This window comes from Archocentrus centrarchus, chromosome 13 (genome assembly GCF_007364275.1).
Source record: "Archocentrus centrarchus isolate MPI-CPG fArcCen1 chromosome 13, fArcCen1, whole genome shotgun sequence".
Taxonomy (NCBI): Eukaryota; Metazoa; Chordata; class Actinopteri; order Cichliformes; family Cichlidae; genus Archocentrus; species Archocentrus centrarchus.
The window spans coordinates 29,877,986-29,899,088 of NC_044358.1; the positions used below are offsets into that span (position 1 = coordinate 29,877,986).

A 21,103-nucleotide genomic window follows, 5' to 3' on the forward strand; every position below is an offset into this window, starting at 1 on the left:
TTATATTTAGATACACAAGGGAGGAAACAAAGACAGTAAACAGTGGTGCTTGAGCATGGTCAACTCTGAAGAACCACAGATACAAATACACTTGTAGCGTTGGGCGGTGTTACTGAAATGGGTTAATATACAAAATTTTTATTTTATATTTTTAATGATGCCAGCAGCATGTTTCAGAACAGCTAGGATGGGAATGTTTTTATTATTTATATATACTTGTATACTTGTATATTGTCTTATAGTTTTTATACTTATTTGTTTTTTTTTTCTGTAAGCACGAAGTACCGCAGCAATTTCCTAATGCTGTGAACCTGTTCACCCATATGGCAATAAAAACCTTCTGATTCTGATTCTGATTATTTATCTTGGGCATTTTTGCATTCATTAGATTGAACAGTGCAGAGAGTAAGAGGAAAGTTTGGAAAGAGTGAGGGTGGATGACAGGAACTGGTCTGGATGGACTCAAACCCGAGCCCCTGCAGGAGGACTATAGCCTTTATGGGTCGTATATGGGTCAGCAGACTTTTTTTTTTTTTTTTTTTTTACCATCATGCTCTTGGAATATGTAAAGAATGATGTTTGGCTTTTCTAGCTGGAATAAATAAGGGTTTCTCTGCAGATGGATGATAGAGCCCAAAAAAATGTTAGTGACCAAAGCAATCACAAGGAGGTTTTTGGTGCAGCACCGTAAATCTCTTTGCGACCAATTTCACCTTGCAACTGCCAGCAACCTCCAGCAACCACTCTTCAACTGGTCAGGGAATATACATTCTTCCCTTGCGACTGGAGGTTGCCAGGTGGTTGCCAACCATTTTCTAGGATCATGGCTGGGGCCTGATGTGTAGGAAGTTACAAAAGTATACATCATATCATGAACAATAAATAATATTACATGTTGGATGAACTGTGCAGTATTGCATCTGTATTGGGTGTGTGATTTTTGTTGAGTTTTTCTTTTTTTTTTTTTTTAACTTATCAGAACTGAGAATCTAAAGATAGATGGTGTCAGATGCTGTCTAAGTTCTTAGGTCCTTTGAGACAAGCCTGTAAGTTCTGGCTTGGCAAATAAACTTGACAGGATGTGACTGGATTCGAGTCGAATACGAAAGCAACTTCAGTGTCAGTGAATGTGCGTTTCTTCTTTGGCACCTCTGAAAGGTGTGTATTTGTATGGCAGCTGAGTGTCAGCCTCAGACAGGCAGCTATGTGGACGTGTGTGTATCCTTCTGTCTCTGCGGAGCTTCAGCCTTCATCTCAAAGCTATCCCAGTAGGCGGGGTCTTCATCTGTTAGAGGCGATGCCGAGGCGATGAGCTCGCTGAACGACAGCACGGTAAATGTGGTGGGTGAAAGAAGAGAGAAAGGAAGAGGCTGTGAGGAAACGGGAAGAAAGTTAGTAGTAAGTCTCAGAAAGAGCTACTTATTGTTTATCCTGCAATATTGTGTTAGTCTCACTATCTGTATATTCATTTTTTTTTTTTTATTCCAGGACTTTTATTTTTTAATCCCAAAAGAAGTACAAGTCACAGTTACTGACAAATGTTAGTAAAATCTTGAGAAACACAGTCAGTCCTTCAAAATTCAAATTTGTTAAATGGAAAAAGTTACGTGTCCTTACTGCAGAGCACGGTTTGTCTGCTGGTCCGAGTGCTACAGCAACATGATGATCAGCATCCAGCAAGCTCTCCTGCAGAATGACACACAAATACAAAAATGTACAGTCTGCATATATTTTGCTAAGAATAAATAAATAAATAATGCCCTTCATTCAAATTCAAAGCAATTCAGTGAGACAATTCGGTTTTATTTCTGCAGTGCCGAACCTTAACACGAGTCACTTCAGGGCGTTTGGCACAAGAAAGGCAGACATAGTAAGGTCAAGAGAGAGAAAACTAGTAATTTACAGAGGAGAGGAGGCAGAGAGGAAAAAGTGCAAACTGCAGGAGAGAGGTCACAAACTACTGACTTGCAATAGTGGCATATAAATGCACTGAGAGAGAAAGAAAGAGATGAAGCTACAGCATAGCTGGTTTAGAGATGGTTTGGGGTCACCGGATCCAGCCCCAACTATAAGCTTTATCAAAGATGTAAGTATTTAAGCCTAATCTTAAAAGAAGTGAGTCTGCATCACAAACTGGTCTGCAGGAGACAAGCCTGACAGTTAAAGACCTCCCATTCTATTTTTGGAAGAACCAGAAGTAGAGAGCAAAGTGTTCTATTGGGTGTGATAACATCTTTAAGATATGGTGGAGCTTGGTCATTAAGGGGTTTGTATGTGAGGACAAGGACGTTAAATTCTTTAAATCTGAAAAATATGATCTGTCTTTATAGTTTTTCTTAGTGCTTTCAATGTAGCATTTTGGAACAGAGATTTTCAGAGGGACTGGATGAGCCTGATAATGACAACAAATGCATGGACTAGTTTTTCCAGCAATGCTCTGTGATAGGATGTTCCTAAATTTGAAAACAGCAAATGCACGTTATGACAAAAAATTGGGGCATCCTTATCAGACATTTACAGCCATCATGGTTTATATATAGTAACTATTAGCATGATTTCTAAGGACAGGGGGTGAAGCTGCAGTGAGATAACCACTGTGTTTATGAGTCACACAACACTTCCTTCACCAAGGCTGAAAAAAATCCCTCCACACTGCATGAACCATGTGCCTGGATCCTGAAGTAGACAGGATTAGGACAGAGTACTTTCTTAAGAGCCCTGAGACAATATCTCCTCATTTTTCCTTGATTTAAATTTGATATTTACATATAAAGATGTAAAACAAAATGAACAATAATCTTACAAATATTCAGAAGGTTTCCAAAAATGAATAATTTCAAAGTTAAATGTCAGTGTACATGTTTACAAACTGAACCACATATGATTAAGACATGACAAAGAGATGTTGAAAGGATGCTATGTTGGTGTGTTTTAGTGTTCTTTTCTCCCTCGTCTGTGTGTAGAGCGGTGCTGGTGACCTCACCAGTGGTTGACAGGAAGTAATAAGTTTCGTATCTGCCCCCTGATCTAGCCAATCAGCACACAGCGAGTCAGAAGATATGGGGTCAGCGGCATCACTGCTCATCTCCCCTCGCTGTAAGCACTTGGGTCAGAGCACGAATAATGGTGTTTCTTAAGGATTTACAAGGAGATGACCTATGCCACTGTGGTGCGTTGTATACTAATATGTTTTTTGTTTGAAAAATGTATAACTTTAAACCTAGGTCCACACTAGTCTTAAAATCTCTGGAATTGCTGTATTACGGCAAAAATCATAATCACAGTTATTTGAGATTCAGATTATCCATCCATCCATGCATTTTCTTAACAACTTATCCAGTTCAGGTGCCACGACGGGATAGAATCTATCCTACCTGTGATAGGGCAAGACCTGGACAGGTCACTAGTCTATCGCAGGGCTAACACAGAGAGACAGTCAGCCATTCATACTCATATCCACACCAAATTAACATGTATGCTTTTGGACTGTTGGAGGAAGCCGCTGCAGACTCAGGGAGAACAGGCAGAAATACCCCAGCTGACCAGGAGATAAATAACCCAATAAGTGACACGGCAGTGCTAACCGTTGCGCCATTGTGCCACCGTGATCTCGGGAATACCTCGACTTATGAAACGTCATGCATTCGTTGAACTTTTGACAAAACCTGTATCGATATTTGTTCATTGCCAGAACCCTTGAAATCAAACAGCTGCATGATTATAGTTTCAACTTGATTATAATCACTAATACAATCGCAGGAAGCCATAATTGTATGTGAATGTAAATTTCCTTTAATTGCACAGCCCTATAGGAGGGTGAGGACAGAGAAGAAAGAAGAAAGTGCAAATGAGGGGGAACAAATAAAGGCACAGAAGGCTAGGGGGAGCAGAGCTTTGGCAGAAAGATGATTCTTCTGCTCTGTGAGATGCACTCCTCTAATCTTCAGTTATCATGTTAGGCAGGATGAAGAAACACTTGAGAGCCCCCCAGTCGCAAGCACTTGTCCTTCTCCGTGAGGCCACCTACAGTATGATTCTCTCTAAAGATGCTCTCAAGAACATATCCATTGTGGAAAGGTGCATCAAGGACCCCTCTGCAGAGCACCCATGTCCTTTGAACCAGTGTGTTAAACTCACTTTCCTAAAGGCTGCTTCCAGCTGGTTACTATCCCAAATAATATGCAAGAAACCCACTCAGAAAGCTTTTAAACTGATTTGTTTTGAGTTGCCCTGGTTTATGGCACATTACTTATTATTAAAAAAAACAAACAAAAAACATATACTCATGTTGTCATCTTTGCACTTAAAATTAATCTGTCACCGAGTCTATATTGCATGCAGTATTTCACTTAGTGTGGAAAGTGGTGATTACTGAGGGCTACATGGGTGGGAGGTGGAGGGTCTGCCGATAAATAATAGCTCAGACCAGCTCATTTAAAAAAAAAAAAAAGAAAAAGGGTAAGAAACAAATATAGAATAGCTTATTTTTATCTCTCTGTGTGAACTGAACTGAGCAAATGTATGTGAAGCGTGAACTAGCACAGCACTGATGCATTTATAGCACAAGTGGAAAAGCCAGAAAATGGAGCAGCTATAAAAATGGCATAACAACATTTTACATATGAGAATAACACCATAGACTACTTGTAAACTGATGAATACTAAATAGACTAAATTGTTGAGTTGCTTTTCACAAAATTTGGGAAAGTGGTACACACTGTGTCGTACGTCTGCAGCTCAGGCTTAAATCTGGTATTAATCTGTTTTAATTTTATTATAACCTCCAATATGCTAAAGGAAGACAATCTCTAGATTTTCAGAAATCTCAGAAGGCAGTTTTTTTTTCCCTTCAAGACCAGACTCACTTCGAACACCCAGTCCTCTTCTTCTTCCTCATCTAGATGCATCTTGGTCTGGTGCAGCACCCGGCCCTGTGTGAGCGGCTCAGACGGCAGGTGAAACTCCACCCTCTGCAGGTTGAAGCCCAGACCGGTGCCGATGGCTTTGATGAAGCTCTCCTTCAGGGCCTTGATGGAAAGGGAGGAAATATGATCAGCTGCATGCAAAAACTGATGATCTGTGTGCGTGTGTCTGTGTGGGATGGTGTGTGTCTGGGGGTGTTTTGGCAAAGACAAAACACTACTTAAAACTGCAACAGATGGGAGTTTGTGCACACGTTTATGAGAGTGCATACAAAAGAAGGACATTGTGCGTGAATGTGTGTATGTGCAGCCAGCAAAAGCCGACCCTGCTCGACAGCCAATAAGCCACAATAACACTATTACAAGGCTAATCGCTATGGCAACCGTTGAGCTCTGCCATTAGTCAACAGTGCGGCGGTGATATCAGAGCTTGACGTCTCTGTGCCACCCTCTCAATCACACAAAATCTTTACTTAGCTCCACTGTTGCTTTCGCTGACCATCTGTGTGTGTGTGTGTGTCTGTGTGTGTGTGTGTGTGTGTGTGTGTGTGTGTGTGTGTGTGTGTGTGAGAAAATGAGAGCGAAAGGAGGAGAAAAACAAAGAAAAGGAAATGAAAGAGCGTGTCTGTGATGAGGACATGCCACGATGCAGCGGGGCAGAATATGAGGAATAAAAAAAAAAGACAGATTGAGAAAATGTGACTTGGGAAGAATTCGCACATGTATATGAAAGAATACAAATGTGTGTTGTCTAGGAGGACAGTGGCAATTTCATTTTCTCACTATGCTTTCTTCTCTCTCTCTCTCTCTCTCTCTTTCTCACACACACACACACACACACACACACACACACACACACACACACACACAGAGCACTGCCTGTGGGGTCCCAGCAACAATGCAGTGTGATGAAGAGGTAGTATGGTTGCCATGGTTACCCAGTGGCGGTAGAACCCGGCGAGCTGCTGGCGCTCTGAGCCGGCTGATTGGATGCTGCTCCACTCGTGCGCTGTAAACTGACGAGTCATAATGCGGAAAAACTCCGGCACAGAGCTGCTACCTGAAGAGAGCAAAACAGGTGTGGGGACAAAAATAAAAAAGAATGGGAAGAGGGAACGAGAAAGGTAGATGGGAAAAATATAGAAAGAGAGGAGCAGAATGTGGGAGGTGATGGAAAAGGAAAATGAACTGAGAGGGCGATGGAGGAAGCAAAGCCAACCATAATATTCAAACACACTCAGCTTTTGACGTTAGTGTCTTCCTGTCTCCAAACAATATCATACATTGAATTGTATGATCTCTCACACACACACACACACACACACACACACACACACACACACACACACACACGCACACACGCACACACACACACACACACACACACACACTGGCCTAGACAGTAATGGACAATATGTGATGCAGCAGTGACCCCATGTGGTGGAATTTCATAGTTAAACAAGTATAAAAATGTAGTAATTTCATATATTGGCATAGGTTTATCTTAACCTGGGAACCCCAGTATTTACCAGGCATAGCTATCTTCATGATATCCACTCCGACCTGCCGCCCCTGCTCTGCAGCAAGCACCGTGTAGTCCCCTTGGTGGGAGAGATTGAAACTCCAGGCCAGTTCTGACTCTGAACTCACCTGTAAGAAGACTGGATTAGATCTTTAAATTGTGCTTTCAACATTAAAAACCAACAAACCACAAGAAAATAATAATAAAGATTCAAATGGGAGCAAAGCGCCAATATAACACTGTCAAATTGAATGAACTCTGGATTGAGATTGACAAATATCCACAGTTTGGGCCACATTAACTTCCCACCTGCACTGTGCTATATATTTCTGGTCACTCTGTTTCTTAACTTGCATTAATTTCTGTCACCTATGAATTGTTGTAAATATAGTTTGATATATTAGTGAAAACTAATCAGAAATCACAATACGGTGAAGTAAACTGTTGCAGTACTAGGAGATTGTTGTGTTTTATGAGAAAAACAAAATAAAGCAAACCTTAACAGGTGCTGCCAGGTAAGGTTTCCCTCTGGGAGATCGCTCCAGTCTGATCTCTGACCACGGGATCCCCATCTTCTCAAACACGAACTTCCTGAGCAACAACCGGCCAGCCTGTTGGGGCAACAGAGACACACAGAGAGTCAGTGTAGGATTCACTGCTTCAAAAAAAAAAAATTAAGGGAACACTTGGTCATCACATCACAACACAGTGTCATTTCAATCTGTCCAGTTAATAAGCATAATCCATTTCACCTACTTTGGTGTAAATTAAAGTGACAGCAGGTTCCCTGGAGAGGCAACAACAAGACAATCCCCCAAATGTTAATAGTATTACAGGAGATAGCCACAGACCATTGTTCTCTCTTTATTCCACCCTGACTGATTTTTCTCTAATTGTGCTTTTTAACAGTGTCCTTGTCACTACTGGTAGCAGGAGACTCTTCATCTTCACAGATGAGAGAAGGTTCACACTAAGGGCATGTGACAAGATGTGAAAAAGTCGTCGAGATTTCATGGCAAATAATATACTGCCTGAAACATCATGTGTGAAGAGAACAGGGTGCCTGTCTGTTCTCTCAGGCAAGAACCTGTGAGCACAGGTCCCACGAAAGGGCGTCAGGCGCTCATGCCACCTGAAACCTGCAGGAGTCCCGCTGGGGATCATTCTGTGGGGCTCTGGCAGTGTGTCTCCTTCTCCTCCTTGCACTAAGGAGCAGATGCCGGTCCTGCTGCTGGGTCGATTCCCTTCCACGGCTCTCCACATGTAGTGGCCCATCTCTTGGTACCTCCTCTAATCTCCTGAGACTGAGCTGGGAGACGGAGCGACAGGTATGGATCTGCCATCCTGGAGGAGCTGGACTACCTGTGTAACCTGAATGGGCTGCAGATTCTGTCTAAAAAAAAAGCAAAACTATAGAAAAATCAGTCAGAAGGAATAAGGGGAGAACAGTGATCTTTGATCACCACCTACAAAACCCTTTCCTTTTTGCGGGCTGTCTTGCTTCTCCAGTGCACCAGTTTTCACTTTCATTTGTGCCAAATTCACATTTCTGGTTTATGCTTCCTAAGTGGACAGCCTGATACCACTGAAGTTTATGACTCTGTGTTATACTGTGATGATCAAGTGTTCAGTTAATTTTGTTTGAGCAGTGTACATACATCTGGGGAGGAATCGGGATTGAGATTTAGACTCACCATAGCTGACTTTGCGTCCTTGGCGAACAAAAACTCCCCGATCCGCTCTTTCTCCTCCCGTTGGATGCAGCGAGCTGCAAACAGCCAATCAGACCTGCTCGGGGTCCACGATCCATAGCGGAAAGCCCAGCGGACGGAGCCCATCTCCTCACCCCCCTGCCCGACCTCTGTCACCCGGACTCCTCCACCACAACTTCAAGCTGCTCACAAGCTTCTAATGAACTAACGGCAGCACCCCGAGGTGGCATGTAACGTTCAGAGACATGCGGATTTTCGCGTCACGGGATCAGTTAAGCGACAACTGGGCAGCTTTTCTGTTTACATTTCGGATTTGACAGCAGCGCACATGCCCGGAAGAGTCCGGCGAGATTCATTGTCGTCATAAGTGGGCGCGGTGGAGGATTAACCAATAGGAGCGATTAAAATGGTGCGTCACTGGTGATACTTTCAATTACTTCCAAGAATATTGGAAATACGACTATACCCTGGTGGAGTTTCAATAAATTACACTCCACCCCATCCCCAACGTGCAACAGAAACGCAAAAACAGAGCGGCTTGCTTGAACAAGATAACGCCTGTAACATTTAGACCTATTACAATGTCTAAATGTTTCTTCCAAATCACTAAAACCTTAGTCGTATTTACAACTTGAAATTTCCGTTTCAGACGCAGCAGTTAATGCAGCATTGAAATTGCATTTTAAACGGTGGTATTTTCATTGCGGTTTTTCTGTGTGCTTAAGGTGAGTTGTTTTAACTGTATGTTACAGGTAATGTTTAATTGTGGGAGGTGACAAGATGTAGTAAAACATGAAATTTATGACTGTACTGACAGAAAATGTGTCGTGCGCCTTTGGCGAGGAATGCCTTGGTCATGCCTCATATTCATCGGTAAAAAAAAAAAAAAAAAAAAATCGTAATTTGAACGAGAAATGTTTTAGAGATGCTAAAATGCCTAACCTTCGAGTCGAGTGTCTTACATACATGTAGGTCTATTTTGTGTTTTTGTGAGCTAAGGAAACGCATGTCAAATATACTATCATAAATATCTCTCTTCACTGTAAAGGCTATTGTTACATTACATTTATTGTGTGCTGATTATAGACAAAAAGACATTGACAGTTCGCAGAGTGGAGTGATGTGCTTCAGAGACAACTGAAGCATTAGTATTATTCCTACCCATCAGCACATGTCAGGGTTACCAGCAATCTCAGAGTTTGCTTGTCTATAAATTGAAAGGTGGCCTGTAGCTGATTGTCCAGCTCCAATTCAAAGAACTAGGCCAACTGATAAACGAAAACACAAAATACACAAAATAAAATACTCAATGTGTGTATTTTTTCTTCAACAAATGAGCAAAACGAAGTGTTATTATGATGACACAATCTTTGTAATTTTGCCTCTCTGCACCATCCACAGTGGATTTGAAATCAAACAATCAAGGTGTGATTGAAGTGCAGACTTTCAGCTTTCATTCAAGGGAATTAACAAAAGTACTGCTTTAACTGTTGATAAACACAGTCTTTCATTTTTAGTTGCTCAATAAGTAGTTGAGAAATTCATGGACGAGCAGTTTCATGGTCAGCTGAAGCCTGTTCCCTTGTTATTTCATGAGAAATTAGGAGATAAAAGATCTGGAGTTGAAAGTGTTAAACTTGCATTTGGACGCTGTTAGGTGGAACTTTCAATTAGAGGTCAAAAGAGATGCATGCAAGTGCAAGTGAGGGAGACCATCATTAGGCTGAAAAACGAAACCAACCAAGCTGGTTACACTCAAGAACAGGAAGGCCAGATTAGACTTTGCCAGAAAACAGCTAAAAGCACAGTTCTGGCAAAAATAAATAAATAAATGAATTAATAATAATAATAAAAACTCTTTGTCCAGATGAAATCAAGATTAACTTCTACCAGAAATATGGTAGAGATCTGAAGCATACCACATCAATTGTCAAACAGGGTGGAGACAACGTTATAGCATGGGCAGCATGCAGGTTTGCAAACGTTAACAAATTCATCCAGTTCTGCATAAACCAAATAATGTTACCTACTTTCTGTTTCCTCTAAAGGAGGGGCTAAAGAATGCTTTCGCCCTGTGATGCTTCTTAACATGTGCGAGATGTCCTGGCAGCAGCCCATTTCAAGAAGAAAAGCTGGACAGCAATGCAAGTCTTCTCATTATAACAATAACACCTTGTGTCTGTAGCTACATCAGATCAGTGGCTTATTAAAGGAAAAAGGGAGCCCTCCAATCAAACTTTAACAATGCAGGAAAGAATTGGATGATTTATCCCTCCAGTAGCAGCTCAACACATTTCTTTACAGCTGGCATTTCCTTAACCCCCAAGTCTTAAATGTTCTTACATAGATACTCCCAGATGGCAAACTTCAAAGAAGCTGCTACACACAGAGCCACAGAGGAATTCCTCCCTGGCAAAAACTGTTCTGCTGCTGAAGAAAAGCTCGACTGCTAGACGTGGACAAAACTCTACAGCAAACTTCCACACTTCTCGCCATCTGAGGACTGAATTTCTCCTTTACACTGAACTGTGAACTGTCTCTTTATACTTCTGTTTGAGTCCCTTTCCTCTGATACCTTCTTCCCTATCTGTGCCTCTCTTTGTCCTGTAACTTTATCCTTGTTTTTCCAGTTGTCTCTCTTGTTTTTCTTGCTGTCTGTATTTCTGGGACTTTCTGTCCCCTCCTTGCTGCCAAGCTGGATTTCCTGCAAATGAAGCACCTGAAAAGGAAGAGGAAGAGCAACTACAGCGTGAGGGAAACACAGACTCTCATCAGGGAGATCCACAAGAGGAGAGATGTGTTGTTCTCCAGACAGCAGGTGGAGATCTTCTCTTCTCTTCTCTTCTCTTCTCTTCTCTTCTCTTCTCTTCTCTTCTCTTCTCTTCTCTTCTCTTCTCTTCTCTTCTCTTCTCACTACAGGCTGATTTCTTATGTCTACTGACAGTTATTGTAAAGTGAGCTGCATACGCTGCATCTCACTGTGAAATGGGCTAGACTAAATATCTATTTTCAGAGATCTCTGTCCTCAGAAGTGTGAGCCAAGGTGGGAAAACAAACAAAAACCACAGCACAAATCATTCAGATAATTCTCCTATCTCACCCTCCTGTGTTTAGTAACCTCAAAATGATATTGGCCTAAATTAACAAATGAACAAAATGCTGACATTGAGGTTTGAATTGGCTACATTATCTTCGTTGTCCACTAGAGGGCACTGACATGTCTGTTAGTCAGCTGCAAGATGTCCTGTGTGTTGTACTCTGGTCACATTTCCACTTATACATAACAATCAGATTTTAATCTTCCTAAAGAATCAGTTGAAGAGGTAAGTAGTAAAAAAACAAAACAAAAAACATAACTTCAAACTGATTGTGTTGTGTGTACACTCTGCCCCAGTGTTTGGTTTCTTCGTCCCAGTGAAGGGAGAGTAATTATTTTTAATGACACAGGGGGATTTAATTTATGCTGTCACTTTCTTCCCATTCAGTAAACTGGTGTTATATTATTTGCCCCTTTGTATGAATTAAACAATCTTACTGCTGGTCTTTGTTCTTCCCTGAATAGAACACAGCCATTAATGAGCTGAAGAGGCAGGCATGGGAGGAAGTGGCACAAGGTGTGAATGCCCTGGGAGAGGGGGAGCTGCGCACTGCTGCCGAAGTGTGTTTGTCTCTATTCAAATCATATCATTGCTTAAATTGATCCAATCTTGATCTTTAAGCAGCCTTTTCTTTCCGATGTCTCATACAGGTGAAGCGTCGGTACCTCGACTGGCGTGCGCTGACAAAGAAAAAACAGCTGCAGGCTGAGCTCTCCCGCTCTTCCTCATCCCCCTCTTTGGCCATGAACACTGTGTATGATAATTCCTCTCCTGAGCACGAGGCACCATCTCTGGGATCTGGTTGTGACCAGCTGCTTGACCTCTCGGGCTTTCCAAAGGACTGGCACTGCGACTGGCCGGAGCTGGTGGCTCTCAGTGAGCCCAGCAGGCAGGCCGCGGCGGCACTGCCGGGAGTGAAGATTGAGGACGATGTCAGTGAATACAGAGTATGAAACAGTGTGTGTGTGTGTGTGTGTATGTGTGCGCGTGCGTGTGTGTGCGTGTGTGTTTCCACTGTAGAGAAGCCATCAAAACTTAGAATCTGCTAAATGACATTTCATGAGAATGCGGTCAAATTATTTTTTAAAAATATGCTCTTTAATAAAGAGCTGGTAATTGTATGAAAAGACAAACAGCCTATGTTGAAACTCAAGTGTTGCTAATGTGTAATTAGTCAAATTAATGTCCTCACCAGCCATTACTTAATACACATTATGCAGCTCAAGTGTCTCTAGTTAATCCAGTGTGTTGATTGTACTCCTGCAGGTTCACAAGGTAGAGACTAAATTAAATTAAGCACGTGTTAACTAATTAAGATATAATTGATGACTGACATTTAAATATTACTTTTCTGTGGTTACATTAAGATCTGCTTTTAGATCAAATCTCATAATATTAAACTACCATATCTCCACATGTATAGCGGTTCATATTATCAGCTGGAGAATCTGCAGTAGTAAAAGAAGTGATATTGGTTTGTGTGTCAGACCATGAAATAATCATCTTGGCACATGAAACCATCAAATGTAGTCACAATGACTTAGTTTGAAAATCATTTTTGGAATAAAGTCTCAGCCTGAAATCCAGACTGGTGAGTCAAAAAAAACCTATTTATTACCATTTATATGAAAACAGTAAATAGCTCATCAGGAGAAATTAGGATCCTCCATTTACCATGATGCAACCTCGACTTCATCGTTCATTTGGTTTATTTTTGAAGGCTTGCTCTAAAGTTTTCTGTAAAAATTAAAAATAAGTGTGACCCAAGAGGAGCTCATTGTCCTGCTGTTGCCCTGCTGTGTTTCAGTTACTTTAGCCTGCTTACTGTTGCTGCACATCTGTAGGCCACTTTGCACCCCAGCTCCTCATTTTCATGCTGAGCATGACTTAATCAATTCATATCTGTGGTAACTGATGCCTGCAGTGTTCTGTGCTGAAAGTCTTGCTGCTGATCTCCCCACTGGTTATCCACATATGTGTGAGCACCTATTAAATGATGTCTCTCTCTTTATCCCTCTAGCTGGATGGGGATGTGGGAGATGGAGAAATGGATGATGATGATATTCCCTCTCTCCTTTGTGACATTGAGTCGTGTGTAGAGGGGCACCGCACTGATGTTTACCCCCACAACAACTTGGGCATGCTTAGCCCCTCCAAGGATCCAACTTCCACCACCAACAGAGATCTACTGCTGCCTGGAGGCCTGATGGGAATGCTGGGTGAGCTCAGCAGTCACGAGAACATAGGAGCAGAGTTTCTGGTTGCTGTTGAGAAACATCGATTGGAGCTGGAGAAACAACGGCTGGCTGTGGAGACTGAACGCCTGGCTGTGGAGAAAGAGCGGCTGGTGGTGGAGAAAGAGCGACTTCGTCAGACAGAGGTAGAGAGAGAACGGCTGCAAATAGAGAAGGAGAGGTTACAGGTGGAGAGAGAGAGGCTGAGGCTCTTGCGTGTTGGCCAGTCAGAGTACATAGACTCTTCTTTTAACCTGCCGCCACAACAAGGCCCAACGTTTTCCTCCGCTTCCTCTTTATCCTCAACTCATGATGGACAGAGGGTGAAGGGAGTGTCAGCAATGGATTTAGAGGCAGAAAAATTAAATTTGGAGAAGGAGAAACTGCAGCTGGAGAAGGAGAGACTGCAGTTCATCAAGTTTGAGGCTGGCAGGCTGCAGATTGAAAGAGAGCGCCTGCAAGTGGAGAAAGAGAGATTGCAGCTCCACAAAGACCATTTGTCAGTAAAAATCTGATAAGAGTGAGAAAAAGAGGGTGGCTGACAAGGGTGAATAAATCAGATGTCTCAGAATCTTAAAAGATCACAGTATTTGTACCAGTAGCAAATTTCTCACATGCTGTATACATCAGGTGTGAGACACTTTAAAGACCTTTCCTAAGTGGTCAAGAAGAAGCCCCAGAACAGTGCCTTAGGAGGTGATATTGGTTTGGCATTTTCAGCTGCCAGTGATCATATTTGATTCATAAAATGCAACAACTGTCAGCAGATGTTCAGTACTCTAGTGCACAAAAATGTGCAGTAGAATCTGTGCAGACATATTTAACAAATATATATATATATATATATATATATATATATATATATATATATATATATATATATATATATATATATATATATATATGTATGTGTGTGTGTATATATATATGTATGTGTGTGTATATATATATGTATTATGTGTGTGTATATATTATGTATGTGTGTGTATATATATATGTATGTGTTGTGTATATATATATATATATGTGTGTGTATATATATATATATATATACACGTATATATATGTATATGTGAAAGAGTGATGTAGCAAATCAATGCCATTGTACTGCGCCGGTGTTTGACTATAAAATGTAGGCTCCATCATTAAAAAAGAAATGGCTCAGTCACACTAGAGGGAAAATGGTGAGGGTAACCTCCTTAAGTCTAGCAAAAATTGGTGGTTTCCTGGTTTTATTGCATGGTATTTTTTTGCATTTGGTGAGAAATTGAGCGTGCAACTCCCTCAACATCTGGTTGACCACTTTCGCTCACAATAAGATTGCACAGGTCACCTGGTGGGAGGCAACTAATTGTCTCCAGGCAATCAGATTCAGACCGACTGCAATTGCAAATTGGAAGTTTATTGAATACAGAAATATATTTAGGTCAAGTCACGTGTGAGAAAAATACAGATTCCATGTAATTGCCAACTTGACCCCAGTCAACTGTAAATTGATGGACTGAGAGCAGAATGACTGTCTTTTTGCTGTTTTATCACCGTCTTGATGCACCAAAGTCGCTTCTTTGAAGCAACCGATTTCAAAGGCAGCGAGATCGCAAGTTCATTGCACCCGGTTGCAATAATATCGGTCATCCTGCGGTCTCCAACCACTGTTTTCAATAGAGTAACTGTAGCAAAAAGCACACAACTTTTCTTGTACAGAAGATTTTATATTGTTTATGTTTTGCTGTCAAGTGCTTGTGATGCAACATAATTTACAATAATATTGTAAACTGATATTTCATCTTTTCATAGACTTTTAGGTATTTCATGGAAGGAAAACCATTAAAATGACTAATACTATTACCATGATTGAGCATGCATGAGCCATACCAAGACCCTGAAACTAAGGAATATAAATGGAATTCAGCCATTACTAATTTTATATACTGTACACCTTTCTTCTTTCTGCTCATATAAGAAAGGCCTTTTAAGATTTGTAAAGAAATTCCTGATCAGCAGCTACTGTATGTTTGATGTGCATGCTAGAAAAGTGAAATAATGCAAGTTCAGTTATAAACATGCTGTAAGGTATTTAGAAGACTGTATTCAATACTGTACTAACAGTTATGCTACCAGTGACATCAGTGACACTGAACCTAATCAGTGTTATACCTACAGTAATACTGCTTATGGTGAATATTATTGATGAGGTTTTTTATTTTTATATATTATGTTAATTATGTTAATGTAATTTTTATATTTAACTATATTATTTATACATTATTAGATAAAGCTTTTTGACAGCAAAGTCTACCAAGCCAAAACTGATTAAACGTGGTAGAGAGGGCAAAGGAAACATGGTGTAGATCTGTGTCAATGCACCCTCCAAGAGCATCTTTTCTATATTTTCCTAACGCTGTGCCTCTTTGTGCTCAGAATGGAATAAAATCTATGCTACATATTCAGACCCTAAAGTGCTGCTTCTGATGATCAACCTGTGTAGCCCCTCTCATGCCTTTATGAATATTGGTAAAAAAGAATAATAAGAAATTTATTTATTTTTTTTTTTTAGTGTCCTCTGCATTGATGCTCTTTAGGAGGAAGGGACAAGTACTAAAAAGCCCCTTTGAGAGCATCAAACTGACGTGCCTCACAAACACTGCACCTTTAAGGACTCAGCTTTTGAGGACTTTACTAAAAGCGATGTAACCTGGTGACACTCATGCAAATATTTATCTGTGTCCCATCTTTACCAAACAGTAACAGACTGCTTAAGGTGAAAGTGGAACCTTTATTATCATCTGAGGGCTTGCACAAACAAATGCATTCAAAATTAGGTCATCAAGGCAGACAGATCCAGTCACCACTTTACGTCTCTGTCTCATCGTTTATACTCTTCTCTGCTTGAGAGATGAAAGCTTCATTCAAAAGGCTCTGCTTTATCTTTAGATGTGCTCTGAAAATCCACTGTATTGATTGAGAGTCCCTCAGCACTGCAGTCATACATTGACTCAACTGTGTAGACTGTATGAGTGTATTAGAAACATGACCAGAGGTGAAGAAAGAACAACACAATATTTCCTACCTGACATCGTGTTAACTTAACTTTACCTAATTCAGTGATGCAGTCCACTAGAGCAGGTTAACAAATATTACAGTTTGGATCCTTACTGGAAATAAATAAATAAAAGTCAGAGAGAGCTGTTAGGATTGTGAAGGTGAAACATTGTCCACAGGCTGAGATGCCCTCAGGTATCTTGTGTCAGGCTGTTTCACAGGTGGCGAGGATAAAAACTAAAAGCTGCCTGCCCAGAGGTCACAGAGCTCACCACAGCTCAAAGGTCTGTGTCCAAGGATTTCAGGGGTCTAGTACCTTAAAAGCAAGTCTGAAAATCAGGAGATTTGGAAAAACAGTGGATGGACTTTAGAGGTAAACTTAAATATTTCTTCTCAGACTTGCTGAATAGTTTTATTTATTAAGGGCTTTCTTGGACAGTTTATAAAGGAGAGAAAATGAGTTACTAAGCCATGCCGATTAGTAATTAAAGTAGACATTCTGCATCATTTTGAAATATTTATTTAATGATAAAATGCTTTGCTTGTTGACTTGTACTGCAGTGACTGTGATCACTGAAAAGCCTAAAAGTGCAAAACAGGAATTTGGTTTTGTTTCTGTTGAGATGTGGGAAATGTTGACTCATCCAAGTAATTATAATCCTGATCTCATCGGGTCTTGATTAAATCTGATGTTCTGTTTTACTGCTTTATACTCAAAGGTCTTTTGGATATTTCTTTGGAGTGGATATCTAATTGAAATAAAATCCTTATCAATAAATTTGTTTGCAAGATTTCAAATAATTTGTGTACAAAATGTTCGTTGTAATGAAAGGCATGAAGTCAAGTTTGTACAACAGTTCAAAGATTTCATAATTTTTTTGAGGGGCTATTTTAAAATTCCATATTCTAGAAAACTACTTGAACTGGATCCTTCATTTTTTTTAATGGTAAATATCTGGTAGGCCACTATGGTTCTACTAGTTGCCTACCAGTATTGTAGCTCAAGTTAAGATGCAATTTTTTTTCCCCCCAAAATTTAAATAAAAACAGAATGCAATGATTTACAGAATTTTCTTATATTTTAGTATTTTAGTCACAATAGAACACAGAAAATATATCGAATATATTAATTGATGCATTTTTTTAAAAATGAAAAATATTAGTTCATTTTGAATCTGATGGATGGGGAACTAAAATGTTGCATATTCCAGCAAGACAATGCTAAACTGCATACTACATATATTGAAACAGCATGGCTTCATATTAGAAGAATCCAGGTGCTGAACTGGCCTACCTGCAGTCCAGATGTTTGGGAATTATATTATTGCATGAGAGCCAAACATTATAATAAATGTTAATGTTTATAAAATTCACCAGTTTTAAGATAATGGGCCTAAAACTTCACCCAGTGTCCTTCCTTTACTAGAAGAGAGAAAATTTCAGCAACTATCACAATCGCATGATTAGTTACAGATACTGAGGAGCCAAATATTAAATAGTGTTTCTACTTAAAGGATATATTTGATGATCATTCAACTAGTATGATTTTAGAGAAACTATAATTACTACACCAACAGTAATTCTGTTAACCAGATAACTTGTTCCTCAAAGCTCATTCATTCACTGGTATCATTCAGTGTCATTAAAAGTAATTTAAATTCCTTAATGTAAGTTTCAACATTTTTTAGGTCTTCCTCTGTAACTACACATCTTCAACCAGTGGAGTTGTCAGTCTTTGCAATTATGTGTTGTGCTTTCAAAAACAATCCTCGGCAGCTGTACATAAAGTATTGCAACAGATTTATATTGGGAAAATGAGAGAGAACACCATCACAAGTTTGGATATAATATTAAGAGAAACTTGCTTCTAAAAAAAGTTAATTTGGATTTGCTACATGGTGTCATAGCTGGAGCTTATCAGGGTGAAACTGATCATTTTTTCCATATTCAACCTTTAATATCTATGAAAATGTTCACTTGATTTGGACTGTTTTAAAAAAAAAACATTATGTGTCTTGTATATAAGAAGCTATAAATCAAATATTCATCCCCTACCTGCAAAATTCTGGTTTTTACAGGCCTCCAAATCAGCTGTCAGAAATTGGACATCCAGATATTTTAGGGACATCAAGCATCCAATTATTCTATGTTAACTTGAGCTGAGAGTCCAAGCGTTTGACCTGACATGGAATGACCCTTTCTGATTAAACACAAGTGAAATCTTCATGTCTTGTCATTAAAAGATTTAGCAGATCCATCATATTTAGGTGAGAAAATGGCACTGTTGGCTATAGGAACTGGATGTTAAGCTCTTTGAGTGTTCAGTAAAACTAGACATGCCCTACATAAATGCATTCTACATACAGGTTAAGAGACAATAAGATCTTTTATGAACCATCTTGGGAAATGTGTTGTTTTTTGCAGTCATCTGCATTTCTGAAGTCTTCCTTTACAATCTTCTTTACCATTTCTTTGGACTTATGTGGAGGAAAATATGGTGTCACGATGCATTTGTATGTAATTTGACATGACCTTAAAGGTCAGTGCTGACCTTGACTGGCAATCCATATGTTACTGCTGTCAAATAAATTCATCACCGATTTGAGGGAATATTTGATGATGAATCAGCAAATATTTGTTTTTCCCAGTGTGCAGAAACGGCTAAGATGATCATCCAAAACCAAAGACTTTTTGTTTTTTTAATCAACTTGTAATCAGTTCCATTTGATTTACTCTTAAAGCAAAACTGAAAATATTTTAGTCATTCTTTTTAAATTGGGATTAAATGACAAACGATCTAATTTATTTTTTATTCAGGCAGAAAATTGAATTTGCACTAATTCATCCCTGAAGAATCCCAGCTTTGAGTATATTTATTGTCATCTCGTTTTTGCGTGCGGCCACTCCAGGTCTGTACGCATATAGGTAATATGTACTAGAGTAACCCCACTTCTTAGCAGTCTTAAAATATTCAGACCCTAGCAGCTGCAGTGGCAACAACAACAACAAAGCAGCACAAGAGCGAGCTGCTTGCGTGCGCTGAGAGTGTTGGAATTTAATCCTTTTTCCGATCACGAGAAATGGCAAAGAAAAAGAGAGAGCAGGGGAGATGGTCAGAATGGGAAAGAAGCTGCGGATGACAAATCACGGTGCGACAGGGGTTCCCCTGAGAGAGGGATGCAAAACAGGAGAAATGAGATATGACAAGAGGTGGGAAGGATAAAAAGAATAAGCAGAGTGACAGGAGAGGAGAAATGAGGAGGGGCAGAAAGGGGGGGGGGGGGGGGGGGGGTAATGCAGAGCTGAGAGAAGGTAAGACTGAGGCTGAGAAAGATAAATCAAGCCAATAAAAATGAAAAGGTGAAAAGGGTGTTGTCGCTCTGCAGTAACAATAAAAGAGGCAGATCGGAGGCATGTGAGTGTACATGTGTGTGCATTTGCACATGAAGGTGCAAGGTTAAAAGGGTGGTGGAACTCCACAAAACTGCTATTTTGCTTCATCTTCAAGTAAATGGGAAATACTTGTCAGTAATAACACAGCATGGTGCGTGAGTGCGTGTTTGGGTATCTGTGAGAGTGTGAGTGAGGTGGGAAATAATGGGAAATGCTTGTTGGTGATAGCTCTGCATTAGGAGTGTTAGATCCCAGAGGATTGAAAAGAAGGAACCCAAATGACAAAATCACAGCAGGGAATTTTTAACCCCACAGTGACAGGTCTACAGCAGCAGAGACCCACAAGCTGAGACTCAGGCATGTTGGCATCACACAGAGCAGAGACATAAAAACTCTTGTAAAACCTAAAAAAAAAGTAAATCTGTCCTTGAAGACCAAACCCCTGATATAGTCCAATATCATGTAATGACACGAGCATACAAAAACCTTTTTGACTTAAAAGCAAAGAAGACAATGAAAAAAAACAACAATGGGCCAGTATAATAAATAGTTATTTTGTATTTCTCAACATTTTAGTTTTTAACTCAAGTTGTAAGGACACGATAGCCCTGATCTGCTCCCCAGCCCTGATCATTTTGTTTATTAAGTGCTGAGCAAAAAGCTGAAAATGCATAGCTATGAAACACTCAACTAGTGCCTGAAGCTGCACACTATTCATAGGCAATTAGATGATATAGATGAATTTATTTTAATTGGTTAAATCCTCCACAATACCTGTGTTGTCACATTGGAGATATACAATGAGCACAAAATTAATTAAGCTTATTAGTAATTTTTGCTTTCTCAATAAAGATCATGCTTAGCCATGTAGGTGTGGATTTGCATGTAACTCAAGGCTGTGGTGCAACAGTAAAGCCCCCCCCAAAAAAACTCTTCATGAACTTAGTAAGTTTATGAAGCACAAATTGCAAAAAAAAAAACTGAACTGAATTATTGTAAATAAAGTTTAAAAGTATGCACAGTGCACTGTGTTATAATGAGTTGGATAAGTAGGCACAGTAACTTTTGGTTTTACAGTCTACAGTCACACTGTGTCGGTGCTACAAGAGCAGATTTATGCTGCTACTTGCTAGAATGTATTTATTTATTTTTACATTCACTGGAGAATTGAACATTTCTC

At 40.0% G+C, this 21,103-nt stretch overlaps 2 protein-coding genes across 3 annotated transcripts; one reads left to right on the forward strand and one right to left on the reverse strand.

Annotated features, from left to right (window-relative positions):
- Positions 1-239: 239 nt before the first annotated feature.
- On the reverse strand, positions 240-8,505 carry aasdhppt (aminoadipate-semialdehyde dehydrogenase-phosphopantetheinyl transferase). 2 transcript variants are annotated; one of them, XM_030744738.1, is made up of 7 exons: positions 8,139-8,505; positions 6,942-7,055; positions 6,452-6,572; positions 5,861-5,982; positions 4,866-5,027; positions 1,618-1,686; positions 240-1,317 (listed from the first exon to the last, which is right to left on the reverse strand). In XM_030744738.1, the coding sequence occupies exons 1-7, from the start codon at positions 8,280-8,282 to the stop codon at positions 1,282-1,284; spliced, it is 768 nt and encodes a 255-aa protein (XP_030600598.1). In that variant the 5' UTR covers positions 8,283-8,505; the 3' UTR covers positions 240-1,281. The 2 variants fall into 2 exon arrangements, with proteins under 2 accessions (XP_030600598.1, XP_030600597.1); XM_030744737.1 differs by having other exon boundaries at positions 240-1,370.
- Positions 8,506-8,797: 292 nt separating this feature from the next.
- Positions 8,798-14,271, forward strand: msantd4 (Myb/SANT-like DNA-binding domain containing 4 with coiled-coils). Its single transcript, XM_030745045.1, has 5 exons — positions 8,798-8,881; positions 10,205-10,974; positions 11,719-11,814; positions 11,905-12,201; positions 13,275-14,271. The coding sequence occupies exons 2-5, from the start codon at positions 10,867-10,869 to the stop codon at positions 14,001-14,003; spliced, it is 1,230 nt and encodes a 409-aa protein (XP_030600905.1). The 5' UTR covers positions 8,798-8,881; positions 10,205-10,866; the 3' UTR covers positions 14,004-14,271.
- The last annotated feature ends 6,832 nt before the right edge of the window (positions 14,272-21,103 follow it).